This window comes from Scylla paramamosain, chromosome 1, assembly GCF_035594125.1.
Source record: "Scylla paramamosain isolate STU-SP2022 chromosome 1, ASM3559412v1, whole genome shotgun sequence".
Classification (NCBI taxonomy): Eukaryota; Metazoa; Arthropoda; class Malacostraca; order Decapoda; family Portunidae; genus Scylla; species Scylla paramamosain.
Genome location: NC_087151.1, coordinates 2,437,254 through 2,458,805, shown reverse-complemented (window position 1 = coordinate 2,458,805; position 21,552 = coordinate 2,437,254). Strand labels below are relative to the sequence as shown.

Below are 21,552 nucleotides of genomic sequence, written 5' to 3'. Positions count from 1 at the left end.
GGGAGTGTGTGGAGAGGGCGAGGGAGAGGAGGGAGAGTAATGGTGAAGAGGAATGAGTTTGCCACGGAAGTTTTGCTGTCGAGTAAAACCGCCTCGTCACCACCGCCATTAATAACACTGATAATAGGATAATTATCAGGAGTTAGTTAGGTGGGCTTGTTCCGGGTGTGGCGTGGCGTCTCCGTGTGTGGTGTGGCGTGGCTTCTGGCGTTGGGCGGCCGGCAAGGGTGCGGGTGTGGGTGTGGGTGTGACGGGTCAATGGAAAGGGTCGTCTTCAAACACTGAGGTAATGAGATGGAGTGAAGGACAGTTTCAAATGCATGTACTTGCTGCAAGAGCGATGCTTAATGTTTAATTCAACAGCCAGACTCAGGGCGGTTCTTTATGATATTCTTTCTCGTTTAGCATTTTGGTTGTCGCGTCGATGCCATAAGCTATTGTTGCGGCGTTTGCATATGTAAATATTCAACAATGCCGTATTACAACCAGCGCTCCGAGGCCCATTAATATTACGAGAGATGTCGTCTGGCCACCTGCACCACTGTCAGTTGTCTCCGACCCCGCTCTGTGTCGCCTCCCTTATGCTATCGCCCCTTCCATCCCTCCCTTCTTTCCTTCCTCCCTCTCTTCCTCCCTCCATCTGTCCCCTTCCTCCCGTGGACTATGGCATCCCCAGGCCCCGTCTTCCTTTTCCAAACCCCTGTCGCACCCGATCCACGTATACGACAGAGGCGATGGCACCGTTTTTTATGTGTACTGTCGCATCTATTACGGAACCCCTGCCCGCCCCGGCCTCTCGTCCTCAGTCGCCCTCCTGATAGATTCGGCAATTTTGTCTCCTCGTTGTTGCTGTTGCTGGTGCTTCTGGTGCTGCCATAACGTCAGAGGTTGGCTTTATGTGCCGAGGGAGGCTGGCAAAGGTCAGTGCGGACAGAAGCCATCAGGGAAGGGGAGCGACGGGCCCCGGCTGGTGGACGGAGAGGCTGAAGGGCTGAGGTTCGCGTAGAAGGACGGTAGAAGGGCGAAGGGGAGATTATCCTGATGGCCAGAGTAAACTTTAGGGAGGTAAAGCTGAGTGTCGCGGGTGAAACAGACGCTGTGAGGAGTCGGTTTGCTTTCTTTCGCTTCCTCCAGCCACCTCTAAGCTTCCACAAATGGGTCTATATCAGCCGCGCGATTCTTGGCGACCTTAGTGAATACGTAAAGGTCTGGTGAATATGTGTCGCCTCAGCTCTCACACAGCCGCCTTAGCACTCCTTTGGGCCGCGCTCTCCTCCCCCTGGGAAATGACCCTCACTCTCCCCCGTCCTGATGTTACTGCTCCAGCCTACATTACATTACTCTTCCTGACTACTGCTGGCCTGCCTTGCTTTAACCTCGGAGGTGACGGTGACTTCTCGACGTATACCACTTTGCCTAAGACCTTCGATGGACGAGCTGATGCATCCTTCCTCGCTAAAGTGTTGGGGTGCTGTGAGAAAAAAGACGTGTGCAGGGTTATGGCTCGTCCCTCCTTGCTCCCTGTGCCGTCAGCTGCCAGTGATCGCGATCGTTTATCGACTTCACGCGTTTAACTGTGCGGCAGTGTGACGCTGAGGGCTGGCGATGACGGAGCAGGAAGTCAGGTGTGTTTAGGAGTGCGGCAACTGGTGGGGGTGACGGTAGGCCACGGAGGAAGCAAGGCTGATTAGTGGAGCGTCACTCTCAAAGGGTTTAGCAAAGAGTCGAGGCTCGCAGCCACAGGGTTTGGGTGACGCGGCCCTGCTGGTCACACTACATCGCCTCAGAAGAGTGACGGTGGAGGAATAAAATGAGACTGTGTTTGAGCAGTTCAGCAGCATGGCGTTGTATATCACTGACGTTGTTGCTTTGGCATGACATAACAAACTTTTGTGATATTCAGTATGAGACTTCTTCTTCTTCTTCTTCTTCTTCTTCTTCTTCTTCTTCTTCTTCTTCTTTTCTTTTTCTTTTCTTCTTTTTCTTTTATTTTTGTTTTATTGTTCTTGTTATTGTTGTTGTTCTCCTTCTCTTTCTCCTCCTGCTCCTTCTCCTCCTCCTCCTCCTCCTCCTCCTCCTCCTCTTCCTCCTCCTCCTCCTCCTCCTCCTCCTCCTCCTTCTGAAGGCCCCGATGACGAGCAGACTCGTGCTTATCCCATTTTTTCTGCGTTGGCGTGAAGGTTTTCAGGTCCGTGAAAGGCTTGGAACCGGGACCATCTTGACACTCGAAGGCGTCCATTCAAGGCTTGATGGACCTTATTACTTCACTATAGATTAATGACACTGCGAAAAGGGGAGTTTGATCAAGCCTTTACGCTAATGAAGCGCCAGTGTACCCCTTTGGTCATCAGGTTAAACCAGCATTGTGGGCGACCCGAGGGCTGGGCTGCGTCATTAGTGGTAATTGGGTTTTGGCGGCGACCGGCTCCTAATAACTTTCTAATCGTCGGGTCGCCGGAACTCAGCGGAGTGATCAGGCCCGGACAACCTCAGCCTCCGCAGGGAGAACGCTCGCGGCCTGCCAGCAAAGACATTAGGAAATATTTTTGTTTCTTTTTTTATTTCTCAGTGTGCATATACAGAGAAATGGAAGGTTGTTGGTGACGCATTTATCGATTACGTGTATTCTTGGAACTTTTAAGAGAATTATCTGATGGAAATGTATCTGATACCTTGAAAATTATAGTTTGGTATTGAGTGTATGGGCAAGTAGATGTAAGTATGTATATGTGTATTACAGTCATTATGTGAAAACACACACTCACACTCACACACACACACACACACACACACACACACACACACACGCACACGCACACACACACACACAAAGAAAATAAACATTAAGGATATATATATATATATATATATATATATATATATATATATATATATATATATATATATATATATATATATATATATATATATATATATATATATATATATATATATATATATATACGAGTATATATTATAATTAGATACTGTTAGATGGTTTTGTTGGTTGACGTCTGAGTAACCCACGACTGTTGTGTTGCAGGGGAGGAGTGCGAGGGCAAGGAGCCTGGCGTGGACGGCGAGGTGGGGGATTCCCCAAGTTCCAGTCCCAGACATCGCAGGTAAGACAAAAATCAATCATGTAGTGCCGTTGAATGTTAATTAAATTTTGATATAAGTCGATATCAAAGATAGTTTATATCGTGAATTTTTCTGTGAATTTCCTTGCATGAGCAAAGAAACATAAGTGTTTTGTCTTTTCTCCTCAGGGACAGCGGGAGTGTTGCCTCGCGGGAGGGACTTTCTCCTAAGATGTCTCCCCGCCACTCCCCGCGAGAATCTCTCAACTCATCCCCGGCGCACATGGCCTCGCCCCGCGCCACACCGCCTGCACTGCGCCCGCTGATCTCATCCCCCTCCTTCATGCGAGGGTCCGACAACGAGGCCGATATTCTTGACTTTTCGCTACGACGATCTCCTGCCTTCAGTAAGGACGAACAACTCACCATGTCAGCCAGGTCCTCTCTCGCTGGATCCCCGCCCCCTGGCCTCCACCGCCTCGGAGACTCGCCGCTGGACTTGTCAGTCCCACGCAAGAGGGCTGCAGACGCCCTTCTTGAGGCAGCGCAGGGAAAGATGCAACAGGATTTGGCCAAGGGGCTCAGCAGTTGGGGCATCTCTCTGCCGCCTCACATTGCCTCGGCCATGGCTCTGAGGCCCGACCTGGCTGCGCTGAAGCCTGAGTTAGCCCTCTGGAATGGCAAACTTAAAGGAGATGGTATATCAACGAAGCTTCCACCGTTCCCCATGGGTCCTGTGCCGCCCACACCCTCCGAAGGTTCAAGAGCTTTAGAACGGATGAGTGAGCTCAGCAAGCTCGGTGGGGAAGCTGGATTAGACCTGTTTCGTGGCGGGTTAGGAGGCAGTTCTGGCCGGGCGACTGCCTGGCAGAGTCACTGGCTAAGCAAAGGCCAGGACGCCACAAAGGATGTCCTCAAGTGCGTGTGGTGCAAGGCCTCATTCAACACACTGGCTGAGCTTACCACGCACATGAAGGAAGCCAAGCACTGTGGAGTCAATCTGCCGCCACCCATCCCGCCGCCCTCGTCCAGCTCTTCCTCCATCCACACTCACCTTCCTCCTCAGTACACACCCAGCAAGGCGCCCTCCTCCAAGCCACCCTCCTCCTCCTCCTCGGTGGCGTCAGGCTCTTCTTCGTCGAATGACCTTATGTCGAGCATCAAGGAAACAATGCCTCTGCCCCGAAAACTTGTTCGAGGGCAGGACGTGTGGCTGGGAAAGGGCGCAGAGCAAACCCGCCAGATACTCAAGTGCATGTGGTGCGGCCAGAGCTTCAAGTCCCTGGCTGAGATGACCCAGCACATGCAGCAAACGCAGCATTACACCAACATTATTTCTCAGGAGCAGATAATCTCGTGGAGGTCCCCCGAGGATAAGACGCCCAGCCAGAGTCACGTGAACGCCGTGTTGACCTGCAAGGTGTGTGACCAGGCGTTTGCTTCCCTCAAGGAACTCAGTAACCACATGGTGAAAAATGCCCACTACAAGGAGCACATCATGCGCAGCATTACCGAGTCGGGAGCTCGACGCAGACAGACACGAGAGAAGCGCAAAAAGTCACTGCCGGTGAGGAAGTTGCTGGAGCTGGAGCGCGCCCAGCAGGAGATGCGCTCGTCGGGAGATCCCAGCCGGAACCTGAAGGAGCAGGCTGGATCAGGCCGCATCTCGTGTGAAAAATGCGGAGATAAAATAGAAACTTCCTTATTCGTGGACCACATCCGCAACTGTGTAGGTGCTTCTTCCCGTGACCTGCTCAAGTCGGCGCTCCTCTCCCCTGACAGCGACTACAGCAACAAACTCGACTCTGCCCCCGAGACAGACAGTGAGGGCAAGAAAACCCCTGAGAAGACCCCGCGTGACAGCCCCAGGGAAAAAGAGTTCGAAAAAACAAAGGGTCGCGGTGCGTCAGAATCTCCTTCAGTTTTAAACGCCCTCGAGAAGCTGATTGAAAAGAGCTTCGATTCTGGGAAGGGCAAACCTGGCGCTGGGCCGCTTGGATCCAGCATTCTCCGGCGACTTGGTATTGACGAGAGTGTCGACTATTCCAAGCCGCTGATGGACCCGCAGCTGATGGGCATGTACGCTACCTTCTCCAGACTGCACGGCGGACATCCACACGGGGCAGGCACTCCATCGACCTTCAATCTCCCGCCATCGTTCAGCTCCAGTGACAGAGGCGGAGGACTAAGAGGCCTAAGTGACTCCATGATGAGTCCAGGTGCAGATTCTGACACCCGCGACACATTTCCCCGGTCACCGTCTCGGCCCGGGTCGCGTCCTGCCTCTACTGGCTCGATAACACGTGATGGGAGCGGCAGCGAGCGATCCTTGGAGTTACTGCGACCTGACAGCCACCCCGCCATCACTCCAGAAGAGATTGCGCCCACTGAGAACGGTGCCGACCACTCCGATAATGAACAGGAGAGTCTTTGCGGCAGAGAAGAGGTGAAGCAGGAGCCGCCAGAAATAAATGGAGAGGTCAGTGACCATGAGTCTGTGTCGGCCAGGGAGGAGGTTAGAGTCAAGGAAGAAATACGGGTGAAAGAAGAATTCAAAATGAAAGAGGAGGGAGATGAAGAAGAAGAAAACGAACTCACTACAGACGCTGGACGCGAATCTCCAACAGGCCGACTGATGGGATCCCCCGCCGGCTGCAGCAGCAGGTCTGAAACCCCTCATTCCGAAGCCAGTGTGGGAGGACGTTCCGGCTCCGGCCTCGGGGCGGGTGGGCTTGGCGGCCTCTCGGCCCTACTTGGAGGAGGTGGCGAGGGCTCCTCCTCTCACCCACTGGCGGCGCTGCAAAAATTGTGTGACAAGACAGAAACTCAACCACGTGCGCCGCCAGTTAGTGGAACAACGACCGGTCCTCAGACAAATCCTGGAGCGATCTTGGCTTTTTCTTGGGCGTGTAATGATGCAGTGACTGCCGATAGCATCATGAAGTGCGCTTTTTGTGACACTCCTTTCATTAGTAAGGGAGCTTATCGGCATCATCTCTCAAAAATGCACTTTGTAAAGGATGGTGTAATTCCTGAGAACGCCGCTGCGAAGCCAAACACCAACAAGCCACCTCCAGCTACCAGCAAGTCGGCCACGCCCCCAGCGCCCCCGGTGGAAGAGTCGCCTCACTCCAAGTTCCTGAAGTACACGGAGCTGGCCAAGCAGCTGTCCAGCAAGTAGTGCAGGCCGCTGCTTCGGGGTGGCTTCTCTTCTCCCCACACCCCCACCCGCGCCCGCCAAAGACCCCCCGCCCCCGCCCGCCCCGTGTACAGTGTGGCGTGGCTCGTGTGTACAGTGTAACTATTTATCCTTCGTGAGAGCTTGGTGGCCCCTGTAGTCTTGTGATACCTGGCAGCTTGGAGGCGGCGGCGGCCGGGGTCCCCTCATATCACCCGCCTCCCGGGACTGTCGCTACCGGCGGGCGCTGCTCCCGTCCCCCGCCCGCAGGAAAGACACGTGCCAACAATCAAAACAACCCGCAGAGTACAAAGTGTGTGTTGTGGGCGGGCTGGGTTGTGGCCACGCCCGCAGTAGCGAGGGAGCCCGCGCCCACAGCCGGCCTGGCCCCCGCGGTGCCAGGGCCCTGCAGGCGGCCGCGGGAGGGCGCGGCGCCCCCTGCCCCCCGGCACGCCCTCGCCTCACGCTGTGTATCTTCACACCGCCCGCGACGATTTGATCGTCCCGGGTCGTCGCAAACTCTTAATCGCTCACACTTGCTGTCACTTTTTTCACATAGTTATTAATATATAGACAGTATAAGATTTAAGCTGACAAGGCAATGATCAAATTGATTGTTGATAATTATTTGAAAACATCAATGATGTAACAGTATCATTCTTTTTACAATATCCTGTCTTTGACTTGCTGAAAGTGATCTCAATGCTTTTATCCCTAGTGTAAAAATGCGCCTGACCAACGCAACGGATCGGCGAGGCTCGAGACTCACCAGCCGGGCCTCGTCCGGCGCGCCGAGCAGCGTCACCACCCTTTGCCCCTTCCCCCACCTCAACACATACACACACACACACACACACATACAAACACACACACACACCTGTGTATATGTCACCTCAAATGTTAGCACAGTTGACATACCTTTAGTTACGTGTGCAGTTGATCCATTTCTTGTCATGCGTAGCACCACAGCTCACCCATCCACAACACATCCCAAGAGTCACGTCACCACCACTCGGGTAACACTCCGATCCCACTGCACCCGGTAGCGGCCACCCGCTGCTGGTCAGCCGCCCCTCGCTCCTACCCTCCCGCCTGGCCTGACTCCTGCGGGTGTGAGTCGAGCTGCCTCCTCGGTATCCAGTCAAGCTCTCATCTCGTAGTGATGTATAAAAGGGACTTAGGCCGCCATGTTTTGCTCTCTAATTTCGCCACTAGTGTGTATTTGACTTTTTAAACGTGTTGATTATGATCGAAGATTCAGATGCAGGATTATTAAAAGGTGTGCCGCCTTCCTTGCCACGCCCCCTCCTTGCAGAGCGCACCGGATAATTCATCCTTAATGAGGTACCGCCTATCTGAAATGAGTTCCACGATTCAAGGCGTGAGCACGGCGGCTTCAAAGGCAAGCCAGCCAGATATGTTGCGCATCAATCATGAAGGCCTGTTGATCGCCCAGTCCATCACCGCGACTGTCTAGGTGCCGCCCCGCCTCCGGCCCACCACCGGAAGTGAGCAAAAGCAGCAACATGCCGTAAATAATTCCTCAAGGTCGTCATTCAGACCAGCTGTGCAGTGTTTATTGAGATTCAGTGGACACACATATTTTTTGTTCATAGGGTATATTCTGATTTTAAAATTCATTGGCATAAATCAAGTCTTTTCAGTATTTTACAATAGCGTATGTACTGTACATCCCGCTCCTCCTCAAAGGAAGCTCTCCCAGCACAGGCTAACTTGAGACGTGCGGGATTTCCAGTGGGTGCCTGGGCTGCCTGGAGCTGCCGCCTCACTACGTAAAATTAAATCACATCTTAGAGTGAGGCACGACCTTGAGGTGTTAGAGCGGTTTCAACAGGCATAACTTTGAAATGATACATGCTGCCACCAATACAAAGGGTGGAGGAGCAAGTCAGCGTGCACTCGTCAAGCCCTTCGCATCGCGGGGTAATCAGGGGTTGTCAGGCGTGATTTAGCAGCGGGCCGGAGCCACGTGAAGCGCAGTCGTGCATAGAAGGCGTCGCGTTCCTCACCCCCGCCACCTTATACATACGCAGCACGCCCCTAAGTTGACCCTATCTCGCCTCGCACTCCCTCGGCACCTGCAGATTTTAACAAGTTTGGACTTATCCTCAGTTTGCCGTCCCCCCTTCCCTCCCACAAACATACGCCTGCCCTGCATAGCCCAGGAGAGGTATAGACATTCTCAGTCACAGATTGGCAAAACATTTATAAATTTGTGGCAGACCCAGAATGATCAAATATCAGGATACAGACGCTCATCCGAAATAAGGACATCTGTACAGTAACGGTAATAGATTTCTGGTATATACATATGCACTTTTCTTCAGACAAGTTGCCGCCTAGACCCTCGCTACCCCCCTGAGAGCCAGAGTACATTATTCCCGAGTCCAGCTGTTTCACGCGTGATCAATTGTTTACGGGTGACCAACAGGATTCTTCATGTGCAAATTTTAATGAGATATCGCCATACATTTAACGCTGCAAAGATGACATGTCGCTTTCCTGTAGGAAAGAGAAGTTGATGTCATGAGAGAGAGAGAGAGAGAGAGAGAGAGAGAGAGAGAGAGAGAGAGAGAGAGAGAGAGAGAGAGAGCACTATTGTTAGAAATGTTAGTGGCAGGGAGGAGTGGGACGAAGGTGACCGTGGAGGGAGCAGGAAGGAAACTGAGCAAAGTAATCAGAGTACGCCGTCAGTGTTCTGGGTACGAGCGGTGCGCGACACAGGGATCCACATAATAAACTGTACGTAGGCCTCACACCCTTCCTCCCCATGCTGTGCTAGTTATCATGTAAAACTGCACTTGATATTAAAGTATGAAGTGATTGTAAACTAATATTTTTGTATAATCATTTCTTATTTACGTGAGATGGGACTGACTGCTCTGAGTTGTTGATATTGGTCAGAATACTTAGCGTGGCCTGTTGTGTACTTAACACCCCGTGCGACGCTGCTCGGCGCTGAGGCCAAGGTTCCGCCCCGTCGGGAGGAGCCTTCGTCGTCGTGGTGGTGGAGCTGGAGGCCTCCTGGCGCAGCGCGTTGTTCCCTGTAAAAGGAGATTTTGACAGTCCATACTTGAGTGTCCAAGTGCCAATTCAACTTTCATTAAATATACGTAATATTGAATTTCTATTGACATAAACGGGGTCTTTCCCTGAAATATGAATCTTTAATAATTGATCTGTGTATATCTTGCTAGAATTGGACCTAATCCTGATACCTATTTCTGTAATATTTATGTTTTATTCAAGCTTGAATCTTCGGATCAAAGATCTGATACGTAATTAAGAACTCTACTTTGCCAAACTACCAGTGATCTTGAATCAGGTTATTATTTAAGTTCCGTTTTTTCACATGTATCAGTTGAAATTTCTATACTTTTCTGAAGCTTAGCCGAATAAGACCCCATCCCCCTCTGAATCATTCCTGTACACCCCAGTGAGATACGATAAGCGTTGCTACACTGGCCCGGACCCGGGGCAGTGTACACACGACACCCACAACCTCTTTCTCTGTACACTGAAGTTCATCGAGGATAACTAGTATTTCAGGTGCTCATGGTTCACTTCTTGTGTACAATATCTAATGTAAACAAAATTTGGATTACATTACTTAACCAAAAACACTGTGTGGTAACTGTGAATAGCCTTGATGGACTTATTTGCATTTTTTATCATTTTATTTTTTATTATTATTATTATTTGTGTCAATGTGTGCGTGGTGAGGGGGCGTCTCAGCCGGCCCTCCTCCCGCCCTCTGCTAGGAACCTGTATACCAGCAGTGCCCGCCCTGGACACTGCCCTCTGTGCTGGCTACTGAGTTCATTGTTTTTTGTACAGTTCAAGTACCCTATTTGTAAATTATTGCGTTTTTTCCTCTCTTGAGCTTCCAGTTGTAAAGTTACAATAAATAAAAATAAAGTATCTGGAGTGGACTCAAGTATATTCCTTTATTAGACCCGTGATTAAGGTAAGCAGGTGCAGTGACTCTGAATCAACACACTTCCTGAGCACACGTCTTGTAAAACATTACCTTGCCAATTCAGCTTAACCAGGAAAGGGTAAGTATTAACAGCAGCAGTTGATAAAGAAAAAAATAAATAAATCAGTCTGGGAAAGAAGGATCTCTCTTATATTCTTGGTGACATGCCTGGCTGGTGCTGCCGGCAAGGTGTTGAAAGCACACTATCATACAACAACACTTGCAGCAACAACAGCAACAGCAGCAGTAGTAATATTAGTGATAGTAGAAGTAGTAGTAGTAGTAGTAGTAGTAGTTGCTGATGTTGTTGTTGCTGTTGTTATTGTTGTAACAGCAGCAGCAGCAACAACAACAGCAGGAGCAGCAGTAATATGCATAAGCAGCAGCAGCAGCAGAAGTCCTCTTTAAGTTACGCCAAGGCTAATGAGATAATCTGAAGCTGAAATATTAAACTGAACAATACTTCACTAGAATGACAAGAGGAACGTATGTCACGGGGATATTCTTATAAGACCGCGCTCGCTTTGAATGAAATCTGAAATAAATGGTGAAGAAATACTAAGTGGTAACAGCCTCGTGGATTTAATGGGTCCTGGAGAGTAATTACTACATTACACTATACAAATACACAAGAAAATAAGAGGTAAGAAAGACTAATTACACTAATCAAAATCAAAATGGTAAAAAAAAAAAAAAAGTACCAATAGAAAGAACAGAAACCTGATACTCCTGCGCTTGCCTTTTGTCATCTGTCTCCCATCATGCTCAGCGGCGCCAACTGACTGCCACCACGTGTCATGGAGGCAGAGTTTGGAGTCACGCAGCGCTACAAGGTTTCCCTGGCACTCGGCACCACCGGAAGTGTTACATAGCAGTGATGAGGGTCTGCACCGCACCGGTAAGTCCTGGCTCACGTCTCCCGGCAGACAAGATAAGGATGGCGCGATGGAGTGGTGGCAGTGCTCAGGGAAGTAAATGTTTTGAAATCTAGTAACTATTTGACTTCCCGGTAAACACTGTCCACGAGGAGGCGGTGCGCTGACAAATAAATCCTCGGGTGGGGGAGAACTAGGGTAGGATGGGCGAGGCATTTTTGTTATCCTACTTTGAAATGTTGATAGATGTGTTAGTACTGAGTAAATGTTTGAAATGTTGATAGATATGTTGGTATTGAGTAAATGTTAGCCTGGTGGGTGTGGGCAGCCGTGGCTAGCTGTCGAGGATGAAATACCATCTGTTGTGGTCTGTAGTAGCAACACAGTGATGTAATGTCAACACGTACTTGACTCGTGACGTGATGCAGCACAGTGTTGTCAGTCAGCCTGGGCGCCACGTGGCTGTGCTGCTGCGGCGCCTTGTTAATCAATCACTTACTTTGCTGTCTGTTGTTGCACCACCTCCTATGCTCAAGGTTCGCTCTCCAAAACGAGCAAGTTTCTATTTCTTTGTTTCATATCAGTGGGAGGGAAGCAAGTGTAGGATATATTGGTGTACGTGTGTGAGTTTGCTTAAATAGTTCTCCCTGTTTGGCTTCAGACTTGATCGAATTTATTTGAGGTGGCCAAAAAACTGGATTAATCGACGACTGATCTCGGGTCACCGAACCAATGATAATTTCCTAATTGTACCTTCGATTTTCTTTAATTTATGAAATACAAGTTATAATATTTACCGTGTGTGTGCGTGTGTGTGTTTATATATATATATATATATATATATATATATATATATATATATATATATATATATATATATATATATATAGAGAGAGAGAGAGAGAGAGAGAGAGAGAGAGAGAGAGAGAGAGAGAGAGAGAGAGAGAGAGAGAGAGAGAGAGAGAGAGAGAGAGAGAATCACACACTTGTAGTCATATTTTGAACTGCAGTTTTATATAGATATAGTGGGGATATCTGCACACATCTTTTTGTACAACCAAGTAATAATAATTTCGTCATGACTGCCACTGCTCCGCACAAGGAGGCGTGATGGCTTCAGGCGCGGGTGAGGCAGTGGCGGGGGGGGAGGGGCGTGAGGCATTGAGGGGAGTCGAGGCAAGTGGCTCAGGGGCCGCACACTGATGACCTTAAGACCATACATAGCTTAGTGATCCAGGCGTCATGTGGCAGTCTGAGTATTAACATGTGAACCTTAACGGTGTAAACTTTCATACCGTAAAAGTTTAAGTCAATTTCTTTAACAGGATCATCAGAATTAGTGTTGCGCCTGAAAGCCAAATATCACACGTGGTAATTACATTTCACTCTTCAGGGGGGACAACCACCAAATACAGCACCTGATATCGTTCTTACCTCGGCCGAGATTAAAATAACGACCGGCAGTGACTGGAATGACGGTAGTTACTCGACGATGGCTGTCTGTTCGCAGGCCTCTGGTAGCCTACGAATATAGTAATGTTTTCTATTGCATGAACAAAACGGGAGAACAATTTGTGCAACATCTGCAAGTATATGACAATTGTAGTGAAGTATTCAGTGGAGAGAGAGAGAGAGAGAGAGAGAGAGAGAGAGAGAGAGAGAGAGAGAGTTAACGCTAAATGAACATACTCAATGTTAGTCATTCTATCTGTACACTTTAACTCTCTATTTCTTTACTAACTTTGTGCTAAGTGACATGAATATTAGATAGTACATGCTGCACGATCAATACAAGCAAGGTTACACTCGTGAACGACCAGAGTGGCTTGATTGCTGACTGGCAGTGATGTTGGCCAGTCGTGTGTGGTTAATTGCAGTAATGTTGGCCACTATTCGGCAGATGCAGGAGTTTTGGTGCTTCAGTCACACTTGGAGAGCAGTGACGTCACAGGCCTCAAGAAAATTAACCGAGTAACTTAAGATCCGTATGTTGTTCATTGTTTTAACATATTTAGATTGCGCCCTGTGCTTATTATGCCTTGAAGTTTTGTAAATCTGGTAATTTAAACCTCCGACTAAGGCTTCAGGTCAATGACACCTTGCAATATAATTAAAATGCACCTTTTGTAGACATCAAATTACATCAGATGCCCTTTGCACCTCCTCATTCGTGCTTTATACACAGTGAAAGAAATCTGTGGATATTTGGGGGAACACAAAGGCGTAGACATTCTCATAAACAGTCATTCGCGAGAATCGAAGCACTGAACCCTAAGAGGTCCCTCCCACGCTCCCTCTCTCTTAGAACTGTCTCCTGGCTGCAGTCCGCCTGGGCGCTTGCCGAGCACACGTCTGGCAGAAATATCAGCCATTCAAATTTGCAGCTGAAATTAGTGAGTGTTTTAGTGAGGCGGTGAGAATTTTAGAGAGCGAAGAGATGTTGAGGATCTTAGTTTGTTAAATAATAGGAAATCAGGCTCGAGTTTTTCATTCCCTAGGCAACACTCGGCAAGGAAATAATACTTTTTCATTATAAATAGCAATATATGTGCCACTTGTTTGCATGCACGGATACAGGTGAGCCGTGGACAACTGCAGTGAGGCCGGAGAGAATTTGTGCAACAAATACACAAACGAACAAACTAGGTATTCACGGACCACTATCTAGGTACTTTTGTCCTGGTTCTAAATTGATGCCGCGAACTGACCTGCGGAAACAAGTAGATTATATACGAGTTGGAAAAGTTGCTAGATGAAGTTTTAATGTGCATGTGAGAAAGAATGTCCTGTTTTCTAGTATTGATCGACCGTGTGTGTGTGTGTGTGTGTGTGTGTGTGTGGGGAAGGGGTAGAGGGGGGAGGGCTATAGCTTATCTCCTCCGCAGGATCAGCCAGTTGTCAAGCTTACTGTTGTACCAAACTGTTGCCTAGTATTATGTAACCACAGTGAGGCGCTATTGATCACGAGGTTGGTGTAGGCTTCAAGGAAATGGGAAAACGCACGTGTCGCCCCAAACTCAAGCCCTTCCTTTTCTTAGTATATCTTATTTTTTATAGGAAAACAGTTGTAAGGTAGTTTGTTGTTATATTTTATTTTTGTAGTAATTTTAGTCTCCGTCATCAGATGAAGTGTGTGCCCGGCAGCCTACAAGTATGCCAGATCTCAGCTCAGTCAGTGGTGAGCTGGTTCTTCTATTTAAATGCAGTGGGTGCTGCGTTCCCTCACTTCACCACGATGGCTGTTGAACTCTGAAAAGACAAAAGAATGTTACAGTATACGTAAAACAGTGAGGTAAGACTACTTGCTGTTGCTGGTGGTGTGAGGTACTCGTGTTCACTACTGCGGCAGGTGTGGATCCCTCTTGGTAGCGAGGGTTAGCGGGGAATTTCCTTTGTTAGGTATTTTAAAAGTTACTCTTGAGTCGTCACTATTATCCCCATGTTTATAATCATTTCGAAACTACAATCATACGTGAATAGTGTGATTGTGTAGCTTTACAGAACCTTCATTGTTCAGATACTGTAAATGTTTTTCTCGAGTCATCATATATCCTCTTGTTTATAATTATGATATTACAACCGTCTATGAATGATGTCTGAATAACGGTGAACACTGGTGAAAGACAGCATGACGGGGCTCAATATTAAATACTTAGGGAGTTATTGTTTTTTTTTCACATTTGTATTGTGGACCTGGTCAGACTGGCTAACGACAGAGTAGACATTTCATGGTCATGACTTAACGTCACTTAACTGGCACTGCTGTAAATGTTAAATTGTTTCTCTTATTAAAAACATGTCAGATGGGCTGTAGTGGTGATAGTTTAAGCGTACGCGTATTGCAGCCCTAATAGCTTTTAGAACGATGAAAGTCAGATTCTGCATCACTTTCACTAGCAATAATTCTACTAGTACATTTACCACTTTTTCCCCATAAGTGAGCGAGTATGGGCGATAAGAGGCACTGACGCTCTGCAGCCTTCACCTTTTGACGACGCCCCAGCAATTAAGTCTAGTGCTGAGACGCATCACTCAAAACATTGAAAAAAAAAAAGTGTGGCTTCAACGTTCACCCATTGTCACAGTGTACGTAGCAGCTTATCTCAGTATGGGAGGATAACTTTTTCGTACATCCCTATCAGTAAAGGGCGCGGCCACTCATTATGCTCACCTCTTCTATATTGCAAACTGTCGCCTCTTACCCTAATGTGATAAGAAAGGGCATTCAGCAGAGGAGAGCATCCCTGACTAGGCGTGTCACTGTGCTGAGTGAGAGGTGCGTGGCATTGTGGGTGGTGTGTGGCTGTACAAACAAGGAGGCAGGCAGGGCATTCATTGGTGACGGTGAATGTGGATTTAATTGACAATGATTAGTTAGGGGAAGGAATCGAATGGTGTGGAGTGAAAGCAGTGGCCGAGCAGAGAGGCAGGAGGGGGGGCGGCGGCAGTGTGCGGAGTCTCTATCTTGGGGAGTAAATTCCTGAGGGACAGTTGGGGCACATGTGCGTACCCGAGACCTTTTGAAAGAGCGGGACGAAGTATCGTTTGTACCTCCACCTCTAGGGAGCTGAGACAGAGTTCCATGTTGACTCTCAGGCGCTTGGAAAGAATGTAGTTTTCTGCTCTGCATGTTAAGGAAGCTCACACTTCCCTGGGATAACTGAGAGGGACACGCTTTCCATGTTAGTGACCATTGATGTGCACTTGTTAAGGCAAATGTAAATACGTCGATGTTTCAGTGTACCGTATGATTTTCTTAGCGCACAGTACACACGGGGGTACTCGAGTCGCATCTGGGGAGGCAGCAAGTGACGGTTTCGTGAATACTAGGGTTTCTCTTGCCAGTTGAGGCGTTGTGTGGCACGAGAGGTGATGTGGCTCCGTGCTGACAATTGCGAGTTAAAATATGTGGTCTTGAACCCCTTGTTGATAACTTAAACACACAGATCAATCGTCACACAATTCCTGTCGCTTGTTCTTCATGTGGGGAAGCACCTCGTAGCAAGAATTGAAAAGTCTTGCCGTGGTTGGGAGCGTCCGGAGGTAAATAGGGCTGGGTCGTTAGCTTGGCGGCAGGCGACGACCAAGACGACCAGTATTGAGGGGACAGCGACTTGACGGGACGAACTCGACTTCCGTCAAGGAGACTCGTGTTTTCCAGCAAGATGAAAATAAACTTGAATTTGATGTTCTGGTGTTTGGTATTCAGTCGAAACTTGTATAGTGTGTGATTATTCGCCACTCCAGAAGCCAAGTTCCGAGCAGTCAGTGACGGCGAGATGGTGTGACTGAAATGTTGATGAAGCGGACTTGCCTGTAGTGGCGGTGTGAGTGATTGCAATGAAATCAACGTTATAGACACCGTGAATGACTGAATTGATAGGTCGAGGAGTGTACGATAGCGATAATATCCATATGATTTCTTGTACTGTTCAAATATTTAGTGTCAAATCGCTCCATCACCAGCAAATTTTTCAGACTTGTTATTAGAGTTAACATGTATTGGAGTAAGTGATAATCCTAGTCCTAGTTTTAGAGATTGTTTAAAAGCATCATACTTGTGCTTCTGTGAGGAAAATTGATCTGAGAATGTGCCAGTAATATCGATGGCCTGTATGTAGCTGGATTCTGAAGTCGTGGAGGCTTAGAGACTGAGCAGTAAACAGGCAGAATAAAGGCAATGTATATGGAAAAACGAGGATGTGTGCGTGAATTGCTGTTTCTGCTTCTAAGATGGAGTTTGTGAGATCAGCAGATAATAGCGATTATGATCGGTAAAAAATGTAAGTGTAATCTTCAGAAGTAATCAGTGTTGTTGGGAGTAAGGAAGGAAACACACACGCACACATGCAGAAGTGTGACAGCAAACGTAGTAATTGAAGCAACACTGTAGAATGATGACCAATTAAGTGAACGTAAGTGGAGGAAGAGAGAACATTTAGGTGAATTTATGATGAAGGTACAATGAATTGGTAAAGTGTCAGCGGGGCTTTCCCGGAGCTGCGGCGAGGGAGTGATGGCGTGCACGTGGCTATTATGGCACAGGCGCGCGTATTTAGTGGAGCTGTGTAAGAAACAATCAAGAATGAAGGTTCGCATGCAGGTGCAGATGAGGACTGAAGAGTTTTTACGTACTTGGTGGTGATTGCAGCTGATTCCGTGTGAGAGCGTGCCAAGGCGTCGCGCTTGAGTGCAACTGTCGCCAGATTGGAAGAACACCAGTGATTGTACTTTACATATGCAAGTAAAGATGACCCGAGTGAGTGAGTAGTATTCGAGATAGGAGGCTCCGTGGCAGGCAAGGTCTACGCGGGGATATTATGAGCGAGAGAAGGAGAGATGAATGGCGTGGCACATAGAAACAGCTGAGGCGGAGGTGAAATGAAAGAGGGAAATGAAGATAAACTTGTGATATAAATGAAACCACGGTAACTTTGCGGGGTGAAATAATTGCGGAGTGTAATGGCTGGTGTTCGATGAAGCTTTCCTAATAGAGACTTGGAGTGCATGGAAGTGACTGGGTTCAGGTGTTGGAGGGGGATTGCTTAATTAATGTCAACATGGGTGTATTATCTATACACGAGGCTCAGGGGTGTGGATGCGGCGCAGATGAAGAGAATTAAATATTCCCAACAAAGGTGTAGATAATGTACAGGTTTTGAGATTCAGATGTATTTAGTGGTGGCTTGGGTACACGAAGGTACTAGAGTATGAAGGGAAGATAGAAGGCTTCGGTGATGGTGAGAGAATAAGGTACTGTTTAGTGAAAGAAACTGAGGTGATTCAGTTAATGGAATAATTAGTGTGGCGGTACAGTGATAGAAAAGAGATAGAGGAGCCGCAAGTACAAAGGGAGCAGTACAAAGCAGCAGCAACAGAGGCATGATTGGTGGCCGGATAAAGGAAAACAAAATAGCTCTTCCCAGAATAATTTTTATCATTGACACTGGAAAATGAGGCCAGGTTCTTTCACTACTATAAAAACCAATACATACTAGCTATATTCTTACACGTATTATATATAAGCACTGCACTGACTGATTATATATATGCCTCCTATACATGGGAATGGTTCGTATGTGCCAAATTGTCTCCTGCACGCGTCTCTCTCTGCCTCTCTCCTCTTCTCTTCTCTTCAGAACTGAGCGATAAGAGTTCACTGCTCCTCTCGGGTGTTGAGTGTGTCAGTTTGTCAACTCAAGACGTGGTTGTCAGAATGCTCGAGGGAAGTGCAACACCAAACTTGGGTTAATTCGTTTTCGTTTAAAAGCTTTTCATTGGTCTGTGTGTTGGTGTCGTTTTTATTATTTTATTTGTTTACTTATTTATTTATTCATTTACTTACTTTATTCTAAGATTGCGCTCAGACACAGGCGTGATGCATATCTTACGTGAAAGTTCTGCCTCGTGAGTCAAGGGACGTAAGTGTTGGTAATCCCACAGGACCTATAGCTCGTGTTGCCCCTCCTGCCCCGTCCCACCCCACCCGAACCTGGCCTGCCCCGCCACGCCCTGCCTCCGCGCCTCCACCCCGGGCCGCTGGACAGATGGCCGGGGATATTTTAAAGCACAGTGATCAAAATGTGATTAATGGAATTTGCTAGTTTATCGAAGTCATTTATTATTGCATTTATGATTACGTGGACGTGTATGAATTGTCAGAATGCGAGTTGAATTACTGGACGGATTATCCATGTGGCAGGTTTGGAGTAATTGTAGATGAAGATATTTATATTACATGTATTTTTTTGTAGTTTTGTAATCCTAGTTGCAATTATTTATTTTTTTTAGAAACAAAAAGTGGTTCAGATTAAGTGACCTTAAGCTTACGATCATCGATGACTGACAAAAGCGGCGATCCAGCGGGTCTGTCAAGGCTGCGTGTGATGAACGAGATATTTTTTGCATTGCGGTGAACTTTGCCCTTTGTGTGTCTGTTGTCGAGATTTTAATGAGCTTTGTGAGGGATAGAAGTGTGGTGTCATGCATGGGGTTTTTTTTTTTTTATAAAGCCAAATTATGAATGGAAGAAAAGGCGTCACTAATCAAAAGTTGACATTTGGTAGCATCTGTAAACCTATGCTTTGCCATGGTAACTTTTGTAAACGATAAATATTAATGCAAATACTTCTAAGTTAGGAGACGATGCGTGTTTGAGAGCGGCGTTATCAGAAGCAGTGTGTGTGGGCGACGCTCCCTGGCCACCAAATTGTGACGCGGCAAACGTACTCAGCATAATACGTTGTTGCAGTCCACTCACGGAAATAATGCATCCTACCTGTGCATGCCCACGTCCCTCGTGCAGCATGTAATGTAATCATAATAGAATATTTTTATTGGTATTAACCGTAATCCGAATGAATGTTGCATTCATTCATGCGAAGTTATTTGTTTTAATTTGTGTTATATATAGATAATCAAGTTCGTGATTTATATGTGCCATTTAGTGAAATGGAAAACTAAGATTCCACTTCAGTTAAATGAGTGAAGTTTGTCATCAAGGCAAAGGACGGAGGCAGCGCGAGGGAATGCGCGGGGACGTAACGTGTCCTGGTAGTGAACGCACCGTGCACAGGACGAGGCGGCGGCATTGCGTGTCCTCGACTTTACCATTGTGTTAAGCGTAGTAGCACCAACCATTTCCTTAGAGGCTGCGTCGGCTCATCAACTGAACATTTCTCGTACCCAAGAAATCTAAAATAAAAATGAGTAATAAACAGAATTCATTACTTACAGGGCATCCCGAGCCTGTTCATCGTATCCTTTAAGTTACTGGAAGTCTGTGATAAAATGCAAGTTATGTTTTGTCAGTTACAAATGTGCCCGTCTTAGAAGTACTAGTTTTTAAGGTAATGAAGTGCTTTGTGCTAACTGTGTAGGTACAACAAGTGATGCAGTTAAGGAATATTAATTGTAGGAAATGCGTTTTCATGCCAAAAAATCACAATGAAAAAAAAAATATATGTATTAGGAAGCACGCTTTTTTGGGGTGAGGGAGTGGGAAAAACAGTTCATATCTGCGCCGCGTGTTCACTGCCTCCTCTTCCTTGATACGAAAATATATATAATAAAGCCGTCAAAGGAAACCATTATAAGCTATTCGATTAGACAGAATTGCTTGCTATTGATTTGTGCCTATTGTAAGGAGATTCAAATGTGTATCACAACTAGCAGAAGGATATTCACTCTCTTGTTAACCGACCAACTTGCCTTTTACCCTTCAGAATCTGTAATGGGGGCGTGATGCTGGCCGTGAGTGGGACCAGGAGGTGCACACCATACTTGCTTCCTTTTATTATTCATTTTGTAACATTTTGTAACTAATTTTTAGTCTCTCTCTCTCTCTGTCTGAGCTTGGACGCCTGCACGTGAAGGAGAACCCCTCTTGTGTGGTGCTGTTCACGTATTGAGTGGTATGGTCATCAGCTGACGGTTGAAGCAGAGGTCGGGCGTGGAAGAAAAGAACTCGTCTTCAGTGGCGCTGTTCTGGAGTACATGTGGTGGGGGCAGCGGGGCCACGTCGGCTGCCTAGCGAGTGGTAATCGTGTTTGCTGTGGATGTGCATCGTAAGCGTGAGTAATGGAAAATCACCACCAGTTTCAGGTACCTGAGAGGATACACACCACCCACCCTGTCACTTATCACGGAGTCTTATGTATTCACACGTTTGATTTTTTTTTTTTATATGGAGATTTCTTTAAAGATTTCGTAATTTCGTTACATAATTTTACGTAATTTCAATGTTTCAACGAGTTTGTATAAATAAAATTGCTCTTATGTTTTCGCTAAAATGAATGCGAGTAGTGAATATGGATCGCAGTGGGAGGAGGTGAGAGGGTTGGTGTGACATTGGAAAGGGGGGGTGGGTTGCTATACATATCCTGCGATGTCCACCTGTATCGGCAGATTTCGTTGCCATTGCAAGAAAATGAAGAAGACCTTATTAATTTTATACTTCGAGATGCACAGGCCTAGTGTGTGCCCCCGTGGTGGCGATCGGCGGGTGTGGCGGTGCTGGGTGGCATTCAGCGGTGGGCCAGGGAGTGGCTTTTTTTTTGTTTGGAATTGCTTATAATTTAGTGTAGAGATGATGACATTGTTCTTCCCCTCTGCACCTTACATGCATGGTTAATATATTCCGAACACGGCCATTCTTTCCTGGCAAGCCGTTAAGCGTCACCCGAGCACCTGCAGGTTCAGTGGAGTGGCGGCACTAGGCAAGTCCGTGCCGCTTAACATAACACCTCCCCTCATCAGCAACGTAGTCGGATATAAAAAATACACGTCTTCATAAAAAAAAAAAAAACACGTCTTCATAAAAAAAAATATATATATATATATATTTTATTCATAATTATTAGTAGCAATATCACTACTCACAGATTGCAGCGTCCAGGGAAGAAGAGCTTTTCTTCTTCT

The 21,552-nt window shown here is 47.1% G+C and overlaps 1 protein-coding gene and 1 long non-coding RNA gene across 2 annotated transcripts; both read left to right on the top strand.

Annotated features, from left to right (window-relative positions):
* Positions 1–2,997: 2,997 nt before the first annotated feature.
* Positions 2,998–10,215, top strand: LOC135112091 (protein tiptop-like). Its single transcript, XM_064026092.1, has 2 exons — positions 2,998–3,122; positions 3,270–10,215. Exon 2 carries the CDS (start codon positions 3,313–3,315, stop codon positions 6,259–6,261), a length of 2,949 nt encoding a protein of 982 aa, XP_063882162.1. The 5' UTR covers positions 2,998–3,122; positions 3,270–3,312; the 3' UTR covers positions 6,262–10,215.
* Positions 10,216–10,697: 482 nt separating this feature from the next.
* On the top strand, positions 10,698–20,424 carry LOC135111813 (uncharacterized). The gene is made up of 3 exons (XR_010274001.1): positions 10,698–11,156; positions 14,258–14,425; positions 20,358–20,424. It is a non-coding gene; the product is annotated as an uncharacterized LOC135111813 (long non-coding RNA).
* Positions 20,425–21,552: the final 1,128 nt, after the last annotated feature.